The sequence below is a fragment of the Conger conger genome, chromosome 13 (assembly GCF_963514075.1).
Source record: "Conger conger chromosome 13, fConCon1.1, whole genome shotgun sequence".
NCBI classification, from domain to species: domain Eukaryota; kingdom Metazoa; phylum Chordata; class Actinopteri; order Anguilliformes; family Congridae; genus Conger; species Conger conger.
In genome coordinates this window covers 14720934-14741153 of record NC_083772.1, presented here as the reverse complement: position 1 = coordinate 14741153, position 20220 = coordinate 14720934, and the positions used below count along the sequence as shown (strand labels likewise).

Genomic DNA, 20220 nt, shown 5'->3' with positions numbered 1-20220 from the left:
CATAATGCTGTAATGGTAAAGGCAGGTAAGGTTTGCCTTTAGGACTATGTTGCTATTAGCAACTTGCTAGGAAACAAGCAGGCCTTCAGGGTAGACAAGCAGCTGTGATCTTCGTTAAAGGCAGTTGTTGAACAGCTGTTCGTCATAACACAATGGATGTCTCATGAATAATAATCTGTGAGTGGTCTTTGTTAAATGTTTTAGTTGTGGAAATAACAGAAACAGCATGAACTGGCTGATTGACGTTTTACATCATGTTTTTGTTCCAGAATATCTTAAATTAATTTTTGGCTCTATTCCTTGGAAACTTTTTATTTTGTTCCTGGTGTTCGTTTCTCCCCTGGGCTGTTTTTTTTTTTTCCCGACTCGGGTGGAATTCTTAAACTGGTTTTTAATGCACTGAAGGGATAGATTATTGAATGTAAAATGTGGCAGGGTGCTTTTGTCTTCAGTATGGTCGACACTTTGCTCCTGCTGTTTGGGTAATAGCAGAGAAAATGAGTAGTTTTAGCTGATACGTTCCCTACGTTAGCTGTAAGCACTCAGGCTGCTATGCCGTGGTGCGGGGTGCTGTGTTAAGATGCGGTGTATGAGCTCTTCCATGCAGAAGATAAGGTCTAGGTGTCTATATTTGGAACAGGGTGCCCACAGATAGACTGTCTCTCTCCCCCACGCATACACACACGTCGTCTCTACGCGACACGTTCACCTTGGGGCAAACTTCAATGAGCACACTGCACACATATACATGCATGCAAATGCACTCACTCTCTCTCTCACACGCACACGCACACGCACACGCACACCCACACCCACCTTCTCCCTTGCGCAATCGTGAATATGCACACACATGCACGCAAACACTCTCACTGATCTGCTAGAGCCTACACACACACACACACACACACACACACACACACACACACACACGCTCCCATAACAACTAGCTGTCCAGTTATAAACAAGTGACCTGCGTCACTTTAATAAAATAATCTGACTTTTTAGAATCTATCAAATGGCAAATTGGTGCCATTCTTTAAAAGCAACATTCACCCAGAAATGTCAAATTTAGTTTTTGCTATCGGCAGATAATACATACACTAATATAAGCAAATTATTCCAAATGTAGTCTCCATTCCTGTTTAATACAAAAAGGTATATTTGCATTATTGCCTCAAGCTCCGATAGTTCCTTGCAAAGCCGTTGTGTTTGTTTATGAGATGTTGGTGAAACTCCTGATGTCATGTACGTTTTTCAGGGCAAAGAAGTAGAGTTTCAAAAAGGTATGATCTGGAACTTTATAAGAATATGGCAATTTAGACATAAGATGTATGTGGTTATAATAAATATTAGTTGCCACTGACAGTTTGAACAGGTGTATCTGATTTGTCCTTAAAGGACACCTTGAGTGCCTGTGTAGGGTCGCTTGCAATCTCTCAGGAGGGGGCATGTCTGCCCCTTCAGCCTGTATTCAGTGCATTAACCCCCTCAGTGCATGCTGCGAACGCCAACTAAGAAAAGGGTGACAAACAATGTCATATCTCCCTATCTCTCCCTATCTCTCCCTCTCTCCCCCCTCTCTCCCTCTCCCTCTCCCTCTCTCCCTCTCTCTACAGAGACCTCTGCGAAGGAGGGATTGCTGCTGTGGTGTCAGAGAAAAACTGCTCCTTACAAGAACGTCAACGTGCAGAACTTCCACATCAGGTACAGTACCATCACTCGGCAACGCCAGAGCCAATCAGAGCCTGTCCGGGGCAGGACGCTGTGGAATACAGGGCTGTAATCTAAATTCCCAGCTCTGACGAGCCGTTTCCCTGGCAGCCTGTTGTGAGAGAGTCGAACAGGCTCTGGGCCCTATGCAGGGGTCACTCTGTGGTTTTTTTTTTTAACTGCCGGAAGCTCCATCTTTATTACCAACCCACTCACACACATACACACACACACACACAGGCCAGGCCTGCAGTTCTCAAAAGGAGGACATTTTCAACTGGAAACACTGCCCCCTCCTGGCTGTTCAGTGTATATGCAGCTGGTGGGAATGCCGTGGAACATGCCCCCAGGGCCAGTACTGCTGCTGGTGTTTCCACCCCTCTAATTGACAGACTGATTTAAACCTGATGCACCAGGTGAGTGTGATCTCTGGACAAACAGGCCAGAGAGACTCCAGCAGTACTGACCGTGGGTGTCTGTGCCATGGAGTCAGTGGATCCTGATGGATGTGTGCGTGTGGTTATAGTGTGCGCATTCCTGGCTGTGCGCATAAAGTAAGCCGGATCTTTTTCCAGTAATAAATCTGCTCTGGTGCAGCTGTGTTCCCGCAACCAGTGCTGAGCTTAAGCTGTTACACACTGAGCAGCTTCCTGTTCTGTGTTCAGGGCTGGAACATGTCGCACGCTCATGTCCGTCTGTGTGTGTGTGTGTGTGTGTGTGTGTGTGTGTGTGTGTGTGTGTGTGTCTCTCTCTCTCAGCTGGAAGGATGGTCTGGCCTTCAACGCTCTGATCCACAGACACCGGCCCGAACTCATCGACTATGAGAAACTGAGAAAGGTTAGATCATGCACGAACATATCTGCTCACAGACACACTCGTGGGCACGCATTCAAGCACATGCCCATCTCTCTCTCTCTGTCTCTCTCTGTCTCTCTCTGTGTCTCTGTGTCTCTGTGTCTCTGTCCCTCTGTCCCTCTGTCCCTCTGTCTCTCTGTCTCTCTGTCCCTCTCTGTCCCTCTCTGTCCCTCTCTGTCTCTCTCTGTCTCTCTCTGTCTCTCTCTGTCTCACACACACTCACACACACTCACACGCATATATGGACATCTCACAGATGCATACACACATACACAGACACAGGAGCGGAGTGTAAACTCACGTTAACTAATTTATACACGCATTCAAGCACATGCCCTCTCTCTCACACATACACACCTGAAGAACAGCCTGTGTGAGCCACAGTGAAGGTGACTGTACTGTGATCTGAAGGCCCAGTGCAGAGCAGGGCTTGATGGGTCTGGCTGTTGTCTCTGCTGCAGGATGATCCTGTGACTAACCTGAACAATGCCTTTGAGGTGGCAGAGAAGTACCTGGACATCCCCAAGATGTTGGACGCAGAAGGTACACGAGCCAACGTCATTCCCCGTCTGTGTGCTGCTGTGGCCCTCTCCTCTCCTTCTCCCCGTCTGTCCAGTGTGTCAGTGTCTGTCTGTCTGGCCGGAGTGAGCCACTCTGTGTGTGCTGTGGGCTCAGTGTGTGACCTTTGGACCCTGACTGTGTATAAAGACAAGTGTCATGGCATGTCAGTTTTCTTTAGTGGTGCAGTACTTGTGTGTATGTTTGTGTATGTATGTATGCATGTGTGTGTGTTTGTGTTTGTCTATTGTATATATGTGTACAGAGTTCTCATCTTGTGTCCCAAATGGATCTTCTCTCCCCTGTAACTAGTGCAGAACAGATATCAGTTATGTTCCATATTTACAACACAGCAGCCAAGTATACACGACACTGAACACACCTTCACCTGTGGGCCCAAACACAAATTGAAACTTCTAACAGAACCCCTACACACCTACTCGCACGCACGCATGCACGCACGCACACCCCCCTCACACTATAATGTGAGGTGAATGAGAAGCATGAATTGTGCAAAGGCGCTATATAAATGCCAACAATTTATCATTTACCGTTTATGCTCACCCGCACCTCCACAGGCACGCACACACAGGTCAGTTGTGAGTTGGTGCTTAAGAGGCTCTGTACGGTTCGGTCTCTGTGTACGCGCTTTCCTTTCCGCCGTCCGCACGTCTGTCTCCGAGCACGTCCGTGTGTCCTGTGTGTGTGTGCGTAACTGTGGTTTCCCTGCAGACATTGTGAACACTGCCCGCCCGGATGAGAAAGCCATAATGACCTATGTGTCCAGTTTCTACCATGCCTTCTCTGGAGCCCAGAAGGTACCCCCGCCCCCCCCCTGGCCCCTGGGCCTCCCATCCCACCCTCTCCCGCTCTCCAGCATGGCTTTCTCCTCCAGCATCGGGGTGGGCTGCTGGGGGCCCGGCCCATGGCCCCCCTCCCCCACCGGACCCCTGCCTCACCACCACCACCTGTGCCACGTTAGCCCTGCACTATCAACCCAATCGGTCAAAGGAGCGCAACCTCCCTCCTCTACATTTAGGGTTCTGGGTTCTACCCGGGCCCTTGGATACAGCCTCACCTATATTATTGTTTTATTTCCCTAGGACAAAGCACAGAAAGAGTTACACAGAAAAGACCCAGGGGACTCACAAACCCCATTCTTACAAATCTCAGTTTTCGCCATGCGGTCGGATCCATTCGTCATTCAGACTCTACCTGTAAATGTTAGGAAAGCTAGTTCTACATTACAATGTGAGGGGTTTATCGCAGACCTAGACATAGTCATTCTCTCTCAGACGTAGACGGAGATTAAAAAAATTGTGTTATCGCAGGCGTAGACGGATTTAGAAAGTCGTCCTCTCTGTCGTAGACAGGGATTTAAAAAGTCATTCTCTCTCAGATGTAGACGGGGTTTAAAAAGTTGTTTGCTGGCAGGCTGTTCTGCAGTCCCAGCAGGGATCTGGCCCCCTGCCCTGCCGTACGCGGCCGGGCGAACGCGGTGCCAGCGCTCCGTCTCGTTACGGTGTTTATTCATTAGGATGTTGTTGATGGGAGCCGGTCCCGGGGGGAACAACCGTTTCAAACGCAGACCGCTGACAACGCTGTGGTTACACGCCAGGCGCCGTCACACGCCAACGAACGAGCCCTTTAAAGGGAGCCGCGGCTTCTGACGGCTTAAAGCGGCTTCCGCTATTTGTTAATGAAAGCAGGAATTTGAATTTGGCTTTCACGAACATTTAAAAAAAAATTATCAAACTGCAGAATAGGAGGTTCCATCACAGTAGGGAGGGAGGTTTCGTTTCGTTTCTGTGGAGACCGACGGAATGGCCCTCCCAGCCCTGCAGTGGGCCCCATTGGCCAGGAGTGGTGTGTGAGGGCGTGTCCGGTGGGCGGAGGCGGGCCCTGACCCCACCCCGCAGCACTGCTCACGGCCGGGCCACTCCCCCCTGGAGGCGGGGCCTCTCTGACCCATCACCATCCTCCAGAGGCTCCTCCCCCTGAACCACCCCCAACCCCCCCACGAAAGGGCGCTTGGGCCCAGGGAGTCCCGTCCCCGTCCCCCCGCAGGGTGAAGGGGCAGCTTGGCTTCACCGCTTTCTCTCTTCTCTCTCTCCCCCTCTCCCTCCCTCCCTCCCTCCCTCCCTCCCGCTCCCTCGCTCTCTCGCTCTCCCGCCCGGCCTCCGCAGACATCGTGGGCACGCTGCGGCCTGACGAGAAGGCCATCATGACCTATGTGTCCTGCTTCTATCACGCCTTCTCGGGTGCGCAGAAGGTGAGCTCGGCCTTTCACCTCTCACCTCTCACCTCTGACCTTTGGCAGGGCACGCCGGTGTGGGTTATGGGTGGGGAAGGGGGGGTGAAGGTGTTCTGCTTCCTGCTTTCATTCCCCCCTCAGAAACCCTCTCGCATCGCTGTTCCCTCACTGTTGCTGCGTATTACATGATGCTGCTCTCATGTTCCTGTACTGTTTATTGCTGTGTGTGAAATAAGTGTGTTTGTGCAGGCTAGGTAAAGGTAATCGGGCTCCTGATGTCTCTGTATTGCAGCGGTAGTTTGGTCCGTAGGGAACCCCAGATGAGCTGGACCAAGCGGTACTGAATGAGTTTGTGTTTGTGTGCAGTTTGCAGGAAGCATGTTTTCTCCCAGCTGCACGCACCACTGAGACTAACCTGAGCTGGAGTTTACCCTGCATACTGCCCTGTGTGCAGAAAGGGTGGTGTTTAGACTGCGCAACCTGTGTGTGTGCGAGAGTGTGTGTGCCTGTGCATGCGTTTGCGTGCAAGCTTGTGTGTGTCTGTCTGTTTGTGTTTGTGTGTGTGAGAGAGAGAGAGAGAGTGTGTGTCTGTGTATGTGAGTGTGTTTGTGTGAAAGAGAGTGTGTGTGTGTACTTGTGCATGCGTGTGTACACGGCTGTGCACAGTGGCTGAGCTGTGTGATCAGTGGTCTGTTCAGTAGGCACAGGGTTGGTGTGAGTGTGGCAGGGCACTTAGCACGTTAGCGTAGCACGTTAGCCGCACTGTGGAGTGCTGTTGTGTGGGGAAGCTCTTATTAACACATCAGCTGGGAGCCTGGGCACACCTGCCTTCACCTTTCAGTAGTTAATTCTGCATCAGCTTCTGTGGGCCACTGGCAGGCTCATATCTCAAACCTTAGCCCATTTCCTATTTTCAAGGGCCGTCAGGTCGGGTCCTGTATTTCTTCAGCCGTTGACAGGTAGCACTCGGTGGTCATCCTTGCAGTTGTTGCAGCGCTGTGCTCCTGTCAGTTTGGTTCTCCTCTGTCAGTTTTCATCTCTCTCCCCCCTCTATTTCTCTCTGTCACTTTCTCTGTCACTTCCTCCTCTCCTTCCCTGATGGCCCCCTCATGGCCCTGTGTGGTCCCGCCGTGTTTGGCCCGCCTCGTACTCTGGCCCCCTGCTGACGGTGACTCAGCAGTGATGAGCACCCAATCCGGCTCCAGCAGCGGCCAGAGTGCGGCCTCTTAGCCAATGAGAGCTCTTTCTGCTCTCTGAGCTACAGAGTCACTGCGCTCGATTTGATTGGTCAGTGCTTACGCAAACGCTACCTTTGTTTGGAGCACGGTTGTCATCGGCCATGTTGTCAGGGCTGATGCACACTGCCCAATGAGGCTACCCCATTTAACCCGCAGTCTGCTCTTTCTGTACCAATCACACTTTCTCTCATAACCCTGTGATTTAGCCACCCCCACTGTCCTTTTTGTACCAGTCCCTGCTCTATTCATCCATTGATCCCTTCGTTTCTCTATCGACCCCGTGCTTTCTGTACCAAATCCAAATGATTTCTGTCTGAACCTGTCCCCTTTTATTCTGTCCACATCCACCCCTTTCTCCTGCTCTTTTCATCTTTCCTCCCTTTGAGGGAGTCTCCTGCCCCCTGGAGCTCAGGGAATGGACCACCTCACTCCAGGGAGAGAGTTTCTTCAGTTGGATTAAACCAAATCAGCATGGATGGGGGTGTAACGTTTGTTAGTAAGTCTGAAAGGGAAGCGGATTTGTGTGGGAGACTTTGTGACAGCTCAGTTTGTGTTGTGAGTGTGAGCTCGGTGTTCAGTCTCTCAGCCTGTGAGTGTGGGCTGGGTGTTCAGTCTCTCAGCCTGTGAGTGTGGGCTGGGTGTTCAGTCTCTCAGCCTGTGAGTGTGGGCTGGGTGTTCAGTCTCTCTGCTAGTGAGTGTGAGCTGGGTGTTCAGTCTCTCTGCTAGTGAGTGTGAGCTGGGTGTTCAGTCTCTCAGCTTGTGAGTTTGAGCTGGGTGTTCAGTCTCTCAGCTTGTGAGTTTGAGCTGTGTGTTCAGTCTCTCAGCTTGTGAGTGTGAGCTGGGTGTTCAGTCTCTCAGCTTGTGAGTGTGAGCTGGGTGTTCAGTCTCTCAGCTAGTGAGTGTGAGCTGGGTGTTCAGTCTCTCAGCTTCTGAGTGTGAGCTGGGCGCAAAGTCTTTCAGTTCGTCAGCTCGAGGGTTGTGTTCTAGCGGTTCTTTCAGACGTAGGAGGAGCTTCAGTCGGTCTGAGATGCAGGGCATGTGACTGGTCATTGCTGTGCCATGGTATAGATCCAATACGGTGCTACTGATGATCAGATTTCAGTCACATTGTTTCATCAAAAGTTCTTGATGAATCTTTGAGTACTTGGCAGCTTTAGGAGCACCCTGCAAAGCTAATTCACACACAGCATTTTGAGCAGAGTTTCACTCCCTACAGTGTTTTTTTCCTGTGTGCTGACGGCTCTTGTCTGTGATAGGCTGAGACAGCAGCCAATCGGATCTGCAAGGTGCTGGCGGTCAACCAGGAGAATGAGCACCTGATGGAGGACTACGAGAAGCTGGCCAGCGATGTGAGTACCCAGCTGTGTGTCTGTCAGCCTCTCTTGCTCCGTTTTATTGTCAACGTGCATCACTAGTTCAATTCAGTGGCACTTTCAAAGAAACCAAGGTCACTGTTGCCATAGCATCTATATATGCACAATGTGCGTCTCTCTCCCACCCTCCAACCCTCCAATAATAATACATTTGTTTTTCCCCACATTAAGCACTGTACAGTACAAAAATAAAATACAAAAAGCAACACAAATGGCAAGAATAAAAAAAACAAGAGTAAGCAATAAAGCTCTCTCTTTCTCTCCCTCTCTGTCCCTTCCCCCCCACTCTCTCTCCCTCTCTCTCCCTCTCCCACTCTCTCTCCCTCTCTGTCCCTCCACCCCCCCCACTCTCTCCCTCCCTCCCTCCCCCCCGGTTCCCGTGCCCAGCTGCTGGAGTGGATCCGGCGCACCGTGCCGTGGCTGGAGAACCGCGCCCCGGAGAAGACCATGGTGCAGATGCAGCAGAAGCTGGAGGACTTCAGGGACTACAGGCGGGTGCACAAGCCCCCCAAAGTGCAGGAGAAGTGCCAGCTGGAGATCAACTTCAACACCCTGCAGACCAAGCTGAGGCTCAGCAACCGGCCTGCTTTCATGCCCTCCGAGGGCCGCATGGTGTCGGTGAGTGAACCCCCGCCCCTCTGCTGTGATGAATAAAGCACTGAAATGCATAAACAAGGTTTGTGAGAATAGTTGGCCCTGTGGGGTCTGGGCAGCCATTGGTGGATGCTGATGATTGACACCCCCCCCCCCCCCCCTTCTGCAGGACATTAACGGGGCGTGGCACAACCTGGAGGGGGCGGAGAAGGGCTACGAGGAGTGGCTGCTGAACGAGATCCGCCGTCTGGAGCGGCTGGACCACCTGGCCGAGAAGTTCCGTCAGAAAGCCACCATCCACGAGTCCTGGACCGACGGTACCCCTCTCTGAGTCTCTGTTTATTTCAGTTCGTCTTTCCCCCCTGCCCCCTCTCACCTTCCCTGGCTCTCGACTGCTCTCCCCCTTTCTTCATTGCCCTCTTGCACATTTTTGCTGGCCTTCTTATGTGACCCTGACTACAGGGAGCCTCCTTCCTGATATACTCCCTGTTTGTGTCTTTCACAACTGTGTGCCCTTTCTGTCCCTCACTCTCCCTCTCTCTCTCTCCCTCATGCTCTCTCCTGCTCTCTCTCTCTTCCTCTCTCTCTCTCCTGCTCTCTCTCTCTGTTCCTCTCTGTCTCTCTCCTGCTCTCTGTTCCGTTCTCTCTCTGTGCCTCTCTGTCTCTGTCTCTCTCCTGCTCTCTCCCTGTGTTGCTCTGTCCGGACGCCCCCCCCCCCCCCCCGGGCTCTGACCCCTGTCCTGCGTTTCTCTGTAGGTAAAGAGGAGATGCTGACGCAGAAGGACTATGAGACGGCCTCGCTCTCCGAGGTCAAGGCCCTCCTGAAGAAGCACGAGGCCTTCGAGAGCGACCTGGCCGCGCACCAGGACAGAGTGGAGCAGATCGCCGCCATCGCCCAGGAGCTCAAGTGAGAGAGGGAGAGGGAGAGGGAGAGGGAGAGGGAGAGGGAGAGGGAGAGGGAGAGGGAGAGGGAGGAAGGGAGGAAGAGGGAAGGGAGAGGGAGAGGGAGAGGGAGTTTGGGTGCAAAGTGGAAGCATGGAGGAAGAAGAGGGGGGGAAGCAGAAAGAGGGGTGTAAGATGAAATTGGGGTTCAGTGTGGCTGTTGGGAAAGAAGAGGCTGGAGAGAGGATGAAATGAGCCAGACTGAGGTACAGACTAAGGACTGAGGTACTGACTGAGGTACTGACTGAGTCTCTCTGTCCTCAGTGAGCTGGATTACTACGACTCCCCCAGCGTGAACGCCCGCTGCCAGAAGATCTGTGAGCAGTGGGACGCCCTGGGGTCTCTGACCCAGAGCCGCAGGGAAAATCTGGAGGTACGCGCACGCACACACACTCACTCACTCACTCACTCACACATAAACACTGAGGCGCTCAGGCACTTTGCACATTACCATATTCCCACATCGCCCTTCCTGGGGCATCATGGGACTGTTTTACCCTGCTGTCTGTTCACTGCCAGCCTGCCTTGCTGTCTGTCCCCCACAGAGGACAGAGAAGCAGCTGGAGTCCATCGACGAGCTGTACCTGGAGTACGCCAAGAGGGCGGCGCCCTTCAACAACTGGATGGAAGGGGCCATGGAGGATCTGCAGGACATGTTCATCGTGCACAACATCGAGGAGATCGAGGTGAGGGAGCGGGCCTGCCGCACAGCGCTGCTTCTTTCCAGCCTTTCTTACAGATTTTTGTGCGCCATTTTCCCCCAAGAACTGTGTCCAGTCATTTTCATCGGCGCATACTCATAATTGGTCATGTCTATGACCTTTGACCCCTGACCTCTCCCCCCCCCCCCTCATCCCCTCAGGGCCTGATCACAGCCCACGAGCAGTTCAAATCCACCCTCCCGGATGCCGACAAGGAGCGGGAGTCCATTCAGGCCATCCAGGCCGAGGTGCAGAAGATCGCCGACTACAACAGCATCAAGTTGAGCGGAAACAACCCCTACACCGCCATAACGCCTGAGAGCATCGACACCAAGTGGGACAAGGTGTGTGTGTGTGTGTGTGTGTGTGTGTGAGAGTGAGTGCGCTTCTCTCTGCACTCCGTTTGTCACCTTACCATTGGCAGCCATGAAAAATTCAAATGATGTTAAATTCATGCCGGTTTCCACTGACTTTACTGCGGCTCTCGCACTGTCAGCCGAGGTGTGCCGGCTGTTTGTGACTCTTGCGCCCCCTGCTGGTCTGCCCATAGGTGCAGCAGCTGGTGCCGCAGCGCGACCAAGCCCTGCAGGAGGAGTTGGCGCGGCAACAGTCGAATGACCACCTGCGCCGCCAGTTCGCCACCCAGGCCAACGTCGTGGGGCCCTGGATACAGAACAAGATGGAGGTCAGAGACGGTGCCTGTCGAGTGCAGCGCTAAACCTCCCTTCCTCTGTGTGTTACTCTATCGGGGGGGAAAGACCAAGCACTCTGACCTTCACCGGTCGGCCCAGCTATCGTAGTTTTGTACTTTGAGTAGCAAGTTTTCGTTTTTAATTTAGTGGCTAGTGTTTGTTACTTTAATTAGCCATTTGTAGTTTTATGTAGTGAATCGTCTGTTACTTTGAGTAGCTAGTTGTTGTTCTTTACCTTCACCTTTTGTCCCAAGAACATCAGAGGTATGTTTTGTCTTGATATTTTAATATTGCAGTCTGTGTCAAATTATGTGTATGGACGTTGACAGTGAGTAGGTGCGAGGTCTAAGACATCCCAACATGGAGGTAATTTTGAGGAGCCTCGTTATGTTTGACAGTGGTCTCGGTGGATTAAAGTGTGTGTGTGTGTGTGTGTGTGTGTGTAGGAGATTGGGCGGATATCGATCGAGATGAACGGGACCCTGGAGGACCAGCTGACCAATCTGAGAGAGTACGAGCAGAGCATTATCGAGTACAAGCCCAACATCGACCAGCTGGAGGCAGAGAACCAGCAGATCCAGGAGGCCCTGATCTTCGACAACAAATACACCTCCTACACTATGGAGGTATGCTGAAGTGTGTCTGTGTCTGTGTCTGTGTCTGTGTCTGTGTCTGTGTCTGTGTCTGTGTCTGTGTCTGTGTCTGTGTCTGTGTCTGTGTCTGTGTCTGTGCACAGTCTCTGTCTTATGCAACTGCAGTGTTCTTTCCTGTATTGTCTGGCTGTATGGCTGCCCCTAACTTTTTCTCTCCCTCTCCCTCCTTCTCTCCCACTCTCTCTCTCCCTCCCTCCCTCCCTCCCTCTCTCTCCCTCCCTCCCTTCCTCCCTCTCTCTCTCTGTGTTATCAGCACCTGCGGGTGGGCTGGGAGCAGCTCCTCACCACCATCGCCCGCACCATCAACGAGATTGAGAACCAGATCCTCACACGGGACGCCAAGGGCATCAGCCAGGAGCAGCTCCACGAGTACCGCACCTCCTTCAACCACTTCGACAAGGTCAGGGCCACGGGGCGGGGCGAACCACGCACACTCATAATGAATATGATAACAAGAATATCTGGCAGTTCTATTTTTCATTCATACTGAGAGAAATGACTGGAGCCCTTACGAAAATGGTCTAAATCGGCCTTTATCGAATCCCTTATTTGTTTGCAGTTATTTTTCAATGAGCATCATAATTTGCTGTGGTGATGTTAGTAGTTGTTGCCATGTTAGCCTGGAGCTGGCGGGGTGTGGAGCCCACGCTGTCTCTCACTCATTCACAACTCAGCCCCCCCCCCCCCCCGTATCCTCCTCACCTCAGTCTCCGTTCTGTCACCAAGCTGGAGCTCTGTAGCTATTGGTCCATGCCACGGGGAGAATTTGAATTGGACATAGCAGCGAGGGGGGAAGTGGCATTTGCATTTGTACCATCTGATTGGCTGCGTGCTAACAGATTTGGGGAGCAGAGACACACATTTTGTCAGAAACCTGACTCCATTTTGTCTGCGAAGAAGTGGAGACATTGTTGTGTCACTTCCTCCTGATTGGGTGTCACCATAATACCAAGTGTCATCGCCAGTGTCCCCATTTCCCACCTTGGCATTGTCTAACATCCATGGCATTTGTCCCCCCCCCCCAAACTGTATCTCCCCATATCTCCACGGTCACCTTCACCTCCACGCGCTCTGCGACTCCATGACCACTGCACCTCCCCTCACTCTCCCACCATCACCTCCCGCGTCCGCGATTGGCCGGGGCTCCCTGTGGCATACGTTGCGATTGGCCGGGCCTGTTGGCAGGATCACAGCGGGGCCCTCCAGGCAGAGGAGTTCAAGGCCTGCCTGATCAGCCTGGGCTACGATGTGGAGAACAACAAGCAGGTACGGACCGAACCAGGAGAGGGGCCCGCCAACGAAGACGCTTCCCCTCTTCTCGGAGGGGGTCGGTGTATTCCTGCTTCTGCTGCCTGGAGGGGGTCTGCGCATTCTGCCTTTCGGCTGCTCCTGTGACCTGCCTTTCTAACGGCTCTGCTTTTCTCCTTCCTCCCTTCCTGCCCCCCGCATTCCTCCTTGCCGTGCATATCTGTCGTTCTCTCCATCTCCCGGTCCGCCTCTGCTCACCGCCATCTTTCCTCCGCCTGTCTCCTCCTCCTGCTCTTCCTCCTCACCAACTCTTTTCCATCCCTTTATTTTCCCTTTCTCCACCTGCCCTTCTTCCTCCCTCCACCAATCTTTACCTCCTCTCCTATCCCTCCTCATGCACCACTTTCTTTACTCTCTCTCTCCATCCCACCCTTGACTCCATCCTCCTTTCCGTCCTTTCCATGCGCTCTCCCTCCCTCCCTCCCTCCCTCCTTCCCTCCTTCTCTCCCTCCCTTCCTCTGGGACAGAAGCGCACAGGGATGATGGACAGTGACGATTTCCGCGCTCTGCTCATTTCCACCGGATATAGCTTGGTACGCTTTCATCTCCTTTCTGCCCCCTGTCTCTCTCTGTCTCTCTCTCTCTCTCTGTCTCTCTCTCTCTCTGCCTGCTGCTCTGGTAACTGCCTGCCTGCACTCACTCTCCCCTGCACGTGCACAGAGTGTGACAGCCTCACCCCTCACTCTGGTTGTACTGTAGAGCTGTGTGTGCTGTGTGAACTGGGCTAGGGTTCACATTCACCATTCTCAAACACGCACCCTCAGCCACGTAATTACTCACACTTACCTGTTTCTCAGCCATTCTTAACTACAGCTACAAGACTTGGGATGTTTATCTGTACGTACAGCGTAATTCCACACGAAATGGCAGTCATTTTTAGCCATTCGTATTTGGGCAAACGTATGCACCATAGTGGGTAAGTTTAGTGTAAATGCACTTACTGTTGTATTTGAGAGATTATAGCCACTGGCGTTAGTCTTCAGAAAGCCCACACACACACACACACACACACACACATACACACATACACACACACACACACACACACACACACGTCTTGTGCAGGGTTGACCTCTTGCGCTGGTTTCCAGGGCGACGCAGAGTTTGCGCGCATCATGGGCATCGTTGACCCCAACAACAGCGGAGCGGTGACCTTCCAGGCCTTCATCGACTTCATGTCCCGGGAGACCACCGACACCGACACGGCTGACCAGGTCATCGCCTCCTTCAAGATCCTGGCCGGAGACAAGGTGAGGGTCGCGGCTGTGACCTTGAGTTCACGTCGATGCGGTATACGTTGCATCAGTGATTCACCCAGGGCGACATACAGTAAAGTGCAAATCATAACCAGGGACAAGTGCGCTGGAAACCCTAGAGGAAAGTACAGTTCCATGTCCTAGAGTGATCACATACTGTAGATAAAAACTTGAACCCTCGTAGAGTAATCCGATAAAGTAGCAGTACCACAGTTTTGTGCAATTTTAACGGCATAAATGGCTAACTAGAATATAGTATATTAAAGGTATTGTGAAGACACTTTACTTGAGAAAAGTAAAAGTGTATGGAATGTCACTAAGGCCAGCTGGAAAGTCACTAACAAAACAAGGAGTAAAGCACCCTTCCACACACTGGTCCTGTCACGCGGCTTAAATGCCCTCAGACGCCTTGAGGCAGATGTCCGTCTGATCTGTGAGGCCCTGTGTCTTTCCTGCGGGATGGCATGGGCTTTGTTCATCAACATCACATGCTAACTATAAAGAAAACACTCTGAACCCGTCGGTATGGCTTTCTGGGGGTCTCTGATGTCCTGTGCGTCTCAGTGCGTGTTCCTGATGAGCCCAGCCGGAGAGAAGGGGTGGGGATTATTACCTTGCATTACAGTTATTCAGCTGACACCTTTTCTCCAAAGCGATTTACAGTGGATTAGACTCAGCCGGGGGCTAATCCCCTCTGGAGCAATGTTAAGGGGTTAAGCTCAAGGGCCCAACAGCTGCACTGATCATATTGCACCTTCACTGGGGCTTGAACCACCAGCCTTTCAGGTCCCAGTCAAGCACCTTAGCCAGTAGGCGACAGGCTGCCCTTATGACAGGACAGTGGTGGGTAGGGGGTACAGAAGGGATGGAGACTATGTACTATCTGTTTGGTCACGCTAGGACTCGGAGCCATACTGTCCTCTAGGGTCCTCTTCACTGTGTTCGTTCTGCACTTTGTTGTAAGTCGCTCTGGATAAGAGAGTCTGCTAAATGCCTTGTAATGTAATGTAATGTAATGTAATGTAATGTAATTTACGAAGTAGAGTTGGGGAAGATGTCGGCTCAATTGAGACACAGGCCGCGGTTTGAACTTTTGATATTCCTGTGGAATGACCTCTGACCCTCTCCCCCCCCACCCCTCAGAACTACATCACGGCGGAGGAGCTGAGGCGGGAGCTGCCCCCGGACCAGGCGGAGTACTGCATCGCCCGCATGGCCCCCTTCACGGGGCCCGATGCCGCACCTGGGGCCCTGGACTACATGTCCTTCTCCACCGCGCTCTACGGGGAAAGTGACCTCTAAGGGCCGGGGCCGGCCGCAGGCTGGGGGTCGGGGGGGACCAGGGGGGCCACACGGAGCAGTCTGCACCCCTCCTCAGTTTTGGCTAGCCTGCTGTGATTGGGTGGTGTGGAGACTGGGGGGGGAGGGGAGTGTGTGGAGCCATTGGCTGGTGGTTTAGCTCATTTGCATATTGGGTGTGAAGAGGCGTTGAATCCTGGGAAATGGATGCCGACTGCTCCAAGGTGTGAGTCCTGTCCCTACTCCCCTACCTCTCACAGGAGGGAACAGGCTATATTGATGCTACTTTTTTGTTTTAGTTTTATTTTATTTTTTTTGCTGGGAGGGAAGGGGGAGGGGGCGGGGTCTTCAAAGGGGTGGGGGGGCATATAGAGATGTGTGCAGTCAGGAGCACGGAGAGAGCTATATAGAAGGATTGGTTTAAACAGAGAAATAAATAAAAAAATAACATGGATCCTCTTAACCCATTTTGCTGGAAAAAAAAGCGGAACTCGGATATCTAACCTCAACCTTTTCTTTTTCCTTTCTTTTTTTAGCATTTGTTTTATTTCCCCCCCTCCAGCAAATGTGCGTTAACAGGTTCAGTGCTGTACATACTTATTTTTCCAATTTACACAAAAATAAATGAGTACATTACGGTTTGCAGGCCTCCAGAGCTTCAGAGGACGAGTCGTCCTTTTATCAAATCAAGGAAAAAAGAAAAAGCACACTTTCACAGCGCGCCCAGTACCGTAGATAGAGTTTGAGTCTCCATTTGGACCCGTTTTTTCTTTTAAAGCCTTGTGAGAGTTTAAAACAAAATGTCATTGAACAATGTCATAATTGAAAAGAAGAAGAAGAAAAAAAAACCTCTGTAAAGTGAATCCAACAGAAATGGCGAAATCAGAGGAGTACTAATCATGTGCCTGCGTGTGTTTTGGGGGGCTTTACGACCCTGCCTGTTTCTCATCCTTCTCTGTGTCTCCATCTCTCTGTAAGGTGAGCGGAGTGCGTGTGGGTGCGAAAGGGGTGACATTCTTATTAAACATTCCATTATGTCTTAATAATATAAGGAAATTACTGTCTGATCTATGCAATCGATTTTCAGTTCATAATCTATATATATTCTATTCTGTCACCATGTTCAGAAAATGGAGGGAAAAAAATCCAGTGGGGGAATTGAAAGTCAAGGTTAATAATGGAGTAAATGAGATGCTTTGAAATGAATGTGTGATGTTTTGTAAATGGGGAGTGAAGGGGGGGGCGGGGGAAGCTCTTGGGGGAGGGACCCAAAATTGAGAAAACTTGGACCAAAAGCTTGTTCTCTTTTTTCCGCAAGGTTACAAAGTATTGAACTTTGGAATTGTTTTTTTTTTTTTGTACTCTTTATAATATCAAACCTTATCTGCTGTACTGGCAACTACAAAACAGCCTTCTGTCTCTTAATGAAAAATGAATTTCACGTGCACAACATAAAATTTCCTTATAAAATATCACTTGTTTGGTTGTTTTCTGTGTGTGCTCATCCAATTAATGAAATAAACAAATCGGTTGTTTTAATGCTAGCCATTCTCAAGTACAATGTGGGATATCTGCTGTATATTTATAGTTTCTGCTGAGCTGCTTTTTTCTGTAGGAACAGTGTAAATACTAGTGTGATGTTTATGTGCAGCAAATTAGATGCGAAAGAAGCACGAAGTGCATCCACATGAGGGCGCTCGAGAATGGTTTTCTGTTTTTTGTAACACTGAGGGGGAACCATACAATTAATTTCATGAATGCAAAATGCCCACTGAAATGAATGAATGCTGAACCTCACAAAGGGCATATTTCCAGAACGTTGCGCATATTTTCAGTACACAATCAACATTCTAAAACGGTCATGTATTCCTCAGAGTTCTGAAATTATCCTGATAAGTGTGTCGATATGCACGAAGTAGCCGCATTGTAGGAGCCTATGCAAATGCTAAGCCAACTTTACGTAATACTTTTTCGAGTCTATCATTGAAAAAGCAGAGTCTCGAAGCCATTTCCAGTGAATAAAACGTAAACAGTCAAGGAGGGTGCTTCTTAGGTGTATCTGAAAGTGTGACGTTAGAATTTAGATGTGGTGTCTCGTGTATAACTATTGTATATTAATATATGGAAATATCAGTGTTATATATAAATATAATGGAAGTCCCAATTCAAGAAACAGATTATGAGTAAGTTCGGGGGCTACCCTTGGGTGGGTGGGGGACTGAAGAAATAGAAATGGCAAGGAGACTTTGATGACTGGAGTCGGGAAGTCTGCGAACGATTCAAACGTGTAGGTCAGCTGACTTCGAAAGGGAAATAAAAGAAGGAATATCCTACATTTGAAATCTGATCTAAACATCAAGGCGCTCAGTGAAGACGTCTGGACGGGAAAAACTCAAGGGGAAGCTGGAGTATTTTTCTGCGCGGTTGTGTATGATACTTATGTCCAGAACGATATAACGGGCATATAATATCAGTCGGGCAAATTTTGCATAGCCGAAGGATGTCCTTGCTGCAAGATCGTTTTTGAATATACAGCCGCACGCGTCCTTGTTATTGGCTGTCAAAACGGCCAACTGCGTAAAAGCGTTCGCCAACTTGCTTTTGCCAACTTTCCTCGTTGCCCGGAGCTCTAATTGGGCACGACGTTGCGAAGTGGACAGCCGCGCGCTGCTGGTTGTTGCTGTGGGAAGCATGCTCGCGCTCTCGCTGGGCTGTTGTGTGCTGCTGCTTTTCCTTTTCACGTCGTCTGTTCAGGCGGCAGACAAGTCTCAGGTAAGTTGTAATTTCACGAATTATTTCGTTCTCTGTAGCCCAAATTCTATTTAAGAGCCGGCTATAAACTTACTGTCATGGGGCGCAAGTAGAGCGACAGTGACAGTATCCATTCCTGGTTCTGGTGGCCTATACATTTTTCCTTCACTCCGAATCAGGAGGTTGTTATGCGGCGTTCAGTGCTCTGTTGGGGATGACTTGAGCGAGTTGTATTAAATATGTTCCGGTAATCTCCGTGCTCTGCGCTGGAGACGCGCGTGTTGGGTTTACCCACGAGGATTGTGGTCATGGTGTTAGAATGCACCCGCCGACTCCGTTCGGTGCTCCAGAGTTGGAGTGGAATCTGTGAGTGACTCTACAGCATGTATTCCCACAAGAGTCTCTAAAAATATGGACAAACGCTAGCCAGCCAGGCTTGGCCGCAGGGAAGATACAGAAGCAATTATTTTTTGCCTTTGGGAAACCAGGTGTCCGTTCGTAAAGCAGTTGCAGCACGTTTGTGTCCCAGGAGGTGAGAATATGTACAGCTACAGCGTTATTCTACGGAAGTTCACCTCTCTGCATCTTGTGTGAAAACCTGAACATGTCTAAGTGTTATCTGTCGATTCTGTACAATTTATTTTTAAATAAAGCACATTAAGAAGTCTCACGGGAAAGATAGTTAGATATTTAAGTTATTTCACACACAGTTGATGGTGGGGTGGAGAGGCATGAATTCAAACACAAAAAAAACATCGTTTTAAATACTAGGCCTCTCACAATTAGTGTAGATCTGTCAAAGTGCCACCGTTTTCTTGAACAATTAACCAATGCTTTACGGCAAATGTTTATTAAAATGTATAAAAATGTATATTTATAAAATAAAATGTTAAATCTTTACACGTTTATTCAATGTCTGCTTTTCAGAATTTTGACATTTCACCTGGCTACCATATTTATTACATTTAGTAAAGTCAATATTTTTGTCACATCTTGTCTTAAAATAAATCTATATTCATTTAGTATTTTCTGGTAGATACAGCCACACATTTACTGTAAGTCAATACAATGAAAAGTTCAGTGAAAATGTTTTTGAATTTGTTCTTCATTGTCGTGTCACAAATTACATTATCATTAGTCTGCTACTAGGTTGTTGCTTCCAGTAGACATCCTAGGGTTTTGTCTTCAGGGCTAAAAAAAAGAAAGAAAGAAAAGGTTTCAAAATGCATTTAGGAATCAAATGTTAAATATTTTATTAATATTGGTTTATCTTAATCTGTGGCCAACATTATTATTCAATTAAATGTTTTTATTACATTAATTTACACAACACAATATTATGAATAAATACATTAATATTACAAATGTTTCTTGTTTACTGTTACACATTTATTTCCAATTCTCCATAGCTTGGCATAATTAAAAATGAGTGAATTATTACAAATTTAAATTGAATCAGGGTATTTGGTGTTGTAAATCTGAATGGCAACAAGTTGATGAAAATATTTCATATAGAAATGATAAGGTCTGTAAAAACATTGGAGCAAGATGGCTTTTGGGCAGCTTCTTGCCCCAGGTAGAGAGCATTTTGCCCTCATAGTGGGGCAAGAAACCCCTTTACATTTTGTGCTATAACAACAAAGGTGTTTAAATAAACATGCAGTTTATTTATTTTAAAGTGTATTCTTAAAAGCATAATGCTGCTACTAAACTTGTTCTAAGTCATTAGATCTACCCATAGTTGGGCATTTATGGAAGATTCTGGAATGATGCCTGAGCACACCAGAACAGTAACTCATGGCATCCCTGAAGTTAGATGCCATGAGTTACTGAACACATTATAGCCCAACACTAACACAATGAGGCACTGAACACATTGCAGCCCAACACTAATACAATGAGGCACTGAACATGTTACAGCCCAACTGTTACACAATTAGCAGCTGAACACGTTAGCCCTGAACACATTTTAACCCTGAAGACTTACACAATTGGAACACATTTTAGCCCTGATGACTCATACAATTGGAACACAT

General features: G+C 49.5%; 1 protein-coding gene across 2 annotated transcripts in view; it reads left to right on the top strand.

The window, feature by feature from the left end:
- actn4 (actinin, alpha 4) overlaps positions 1-15769 on the top strand; it is a 46866-nt gene extending 31097 nt beyond the window's left edge. The window contains exons 5-21 of one of the 2 annotated variants that reach the window (XM_061218307.1): positions 1617-1704; positions 2469-2547; positions 3027-3108; positions 5310-5395; positions 7872-7964; positions 8376-8606; positions 8752-8899; positions 9339-9489; positions 9789-9897; positions 10070-10210; positions 10387-10569; positions 10776-10910; positions 11364-11543; positions 11824-11970; positions 12756-12836; positions 13970-14128; positions 15278-15769. In XM_061218307.1, coding sequence (XP_061074291.1) covers positions 1617-1704; positions 2469-2547; positions 3027-3108; positions 5310-5395; positions 7872-7964; positions 8376-8606; positions 8752-8899; positions 9339-9489; positions 9789-9897; positions 10070-10210; positions 10387-10569; positions 10776-10910; positions 11364-11543; positions 11824-11970; positions 12756-12836; positions 13970-14128; positions 15278-15436 — 2252 coding nt within the window. In that variant the 3' untranslated portion in view covers positions 15437-15769. Of the gene's footprint in view, positions 1-1616; positions 1705-2468; positions 2548-3026; positions 3109-3855; positions 3942-5309; positions 5396-7871; positions 7965-8375; positions 8607-8751; positions 8900-9338; positions 9490-9788; positions 9898-10069; positions 10211-10386; positions 10570-10775; positions 10911-11363; positions 11544-11823; positions 11971-12755; positions 12837-13969; positions 14129-15277 lie in introns of both variants that reach the window. The other variant, XM_061218306.1, reaches the window with a different exon arrangement.
- The last annotated feature ends 4451 nt before the right edge of the window (positions 15770-20220 follow it).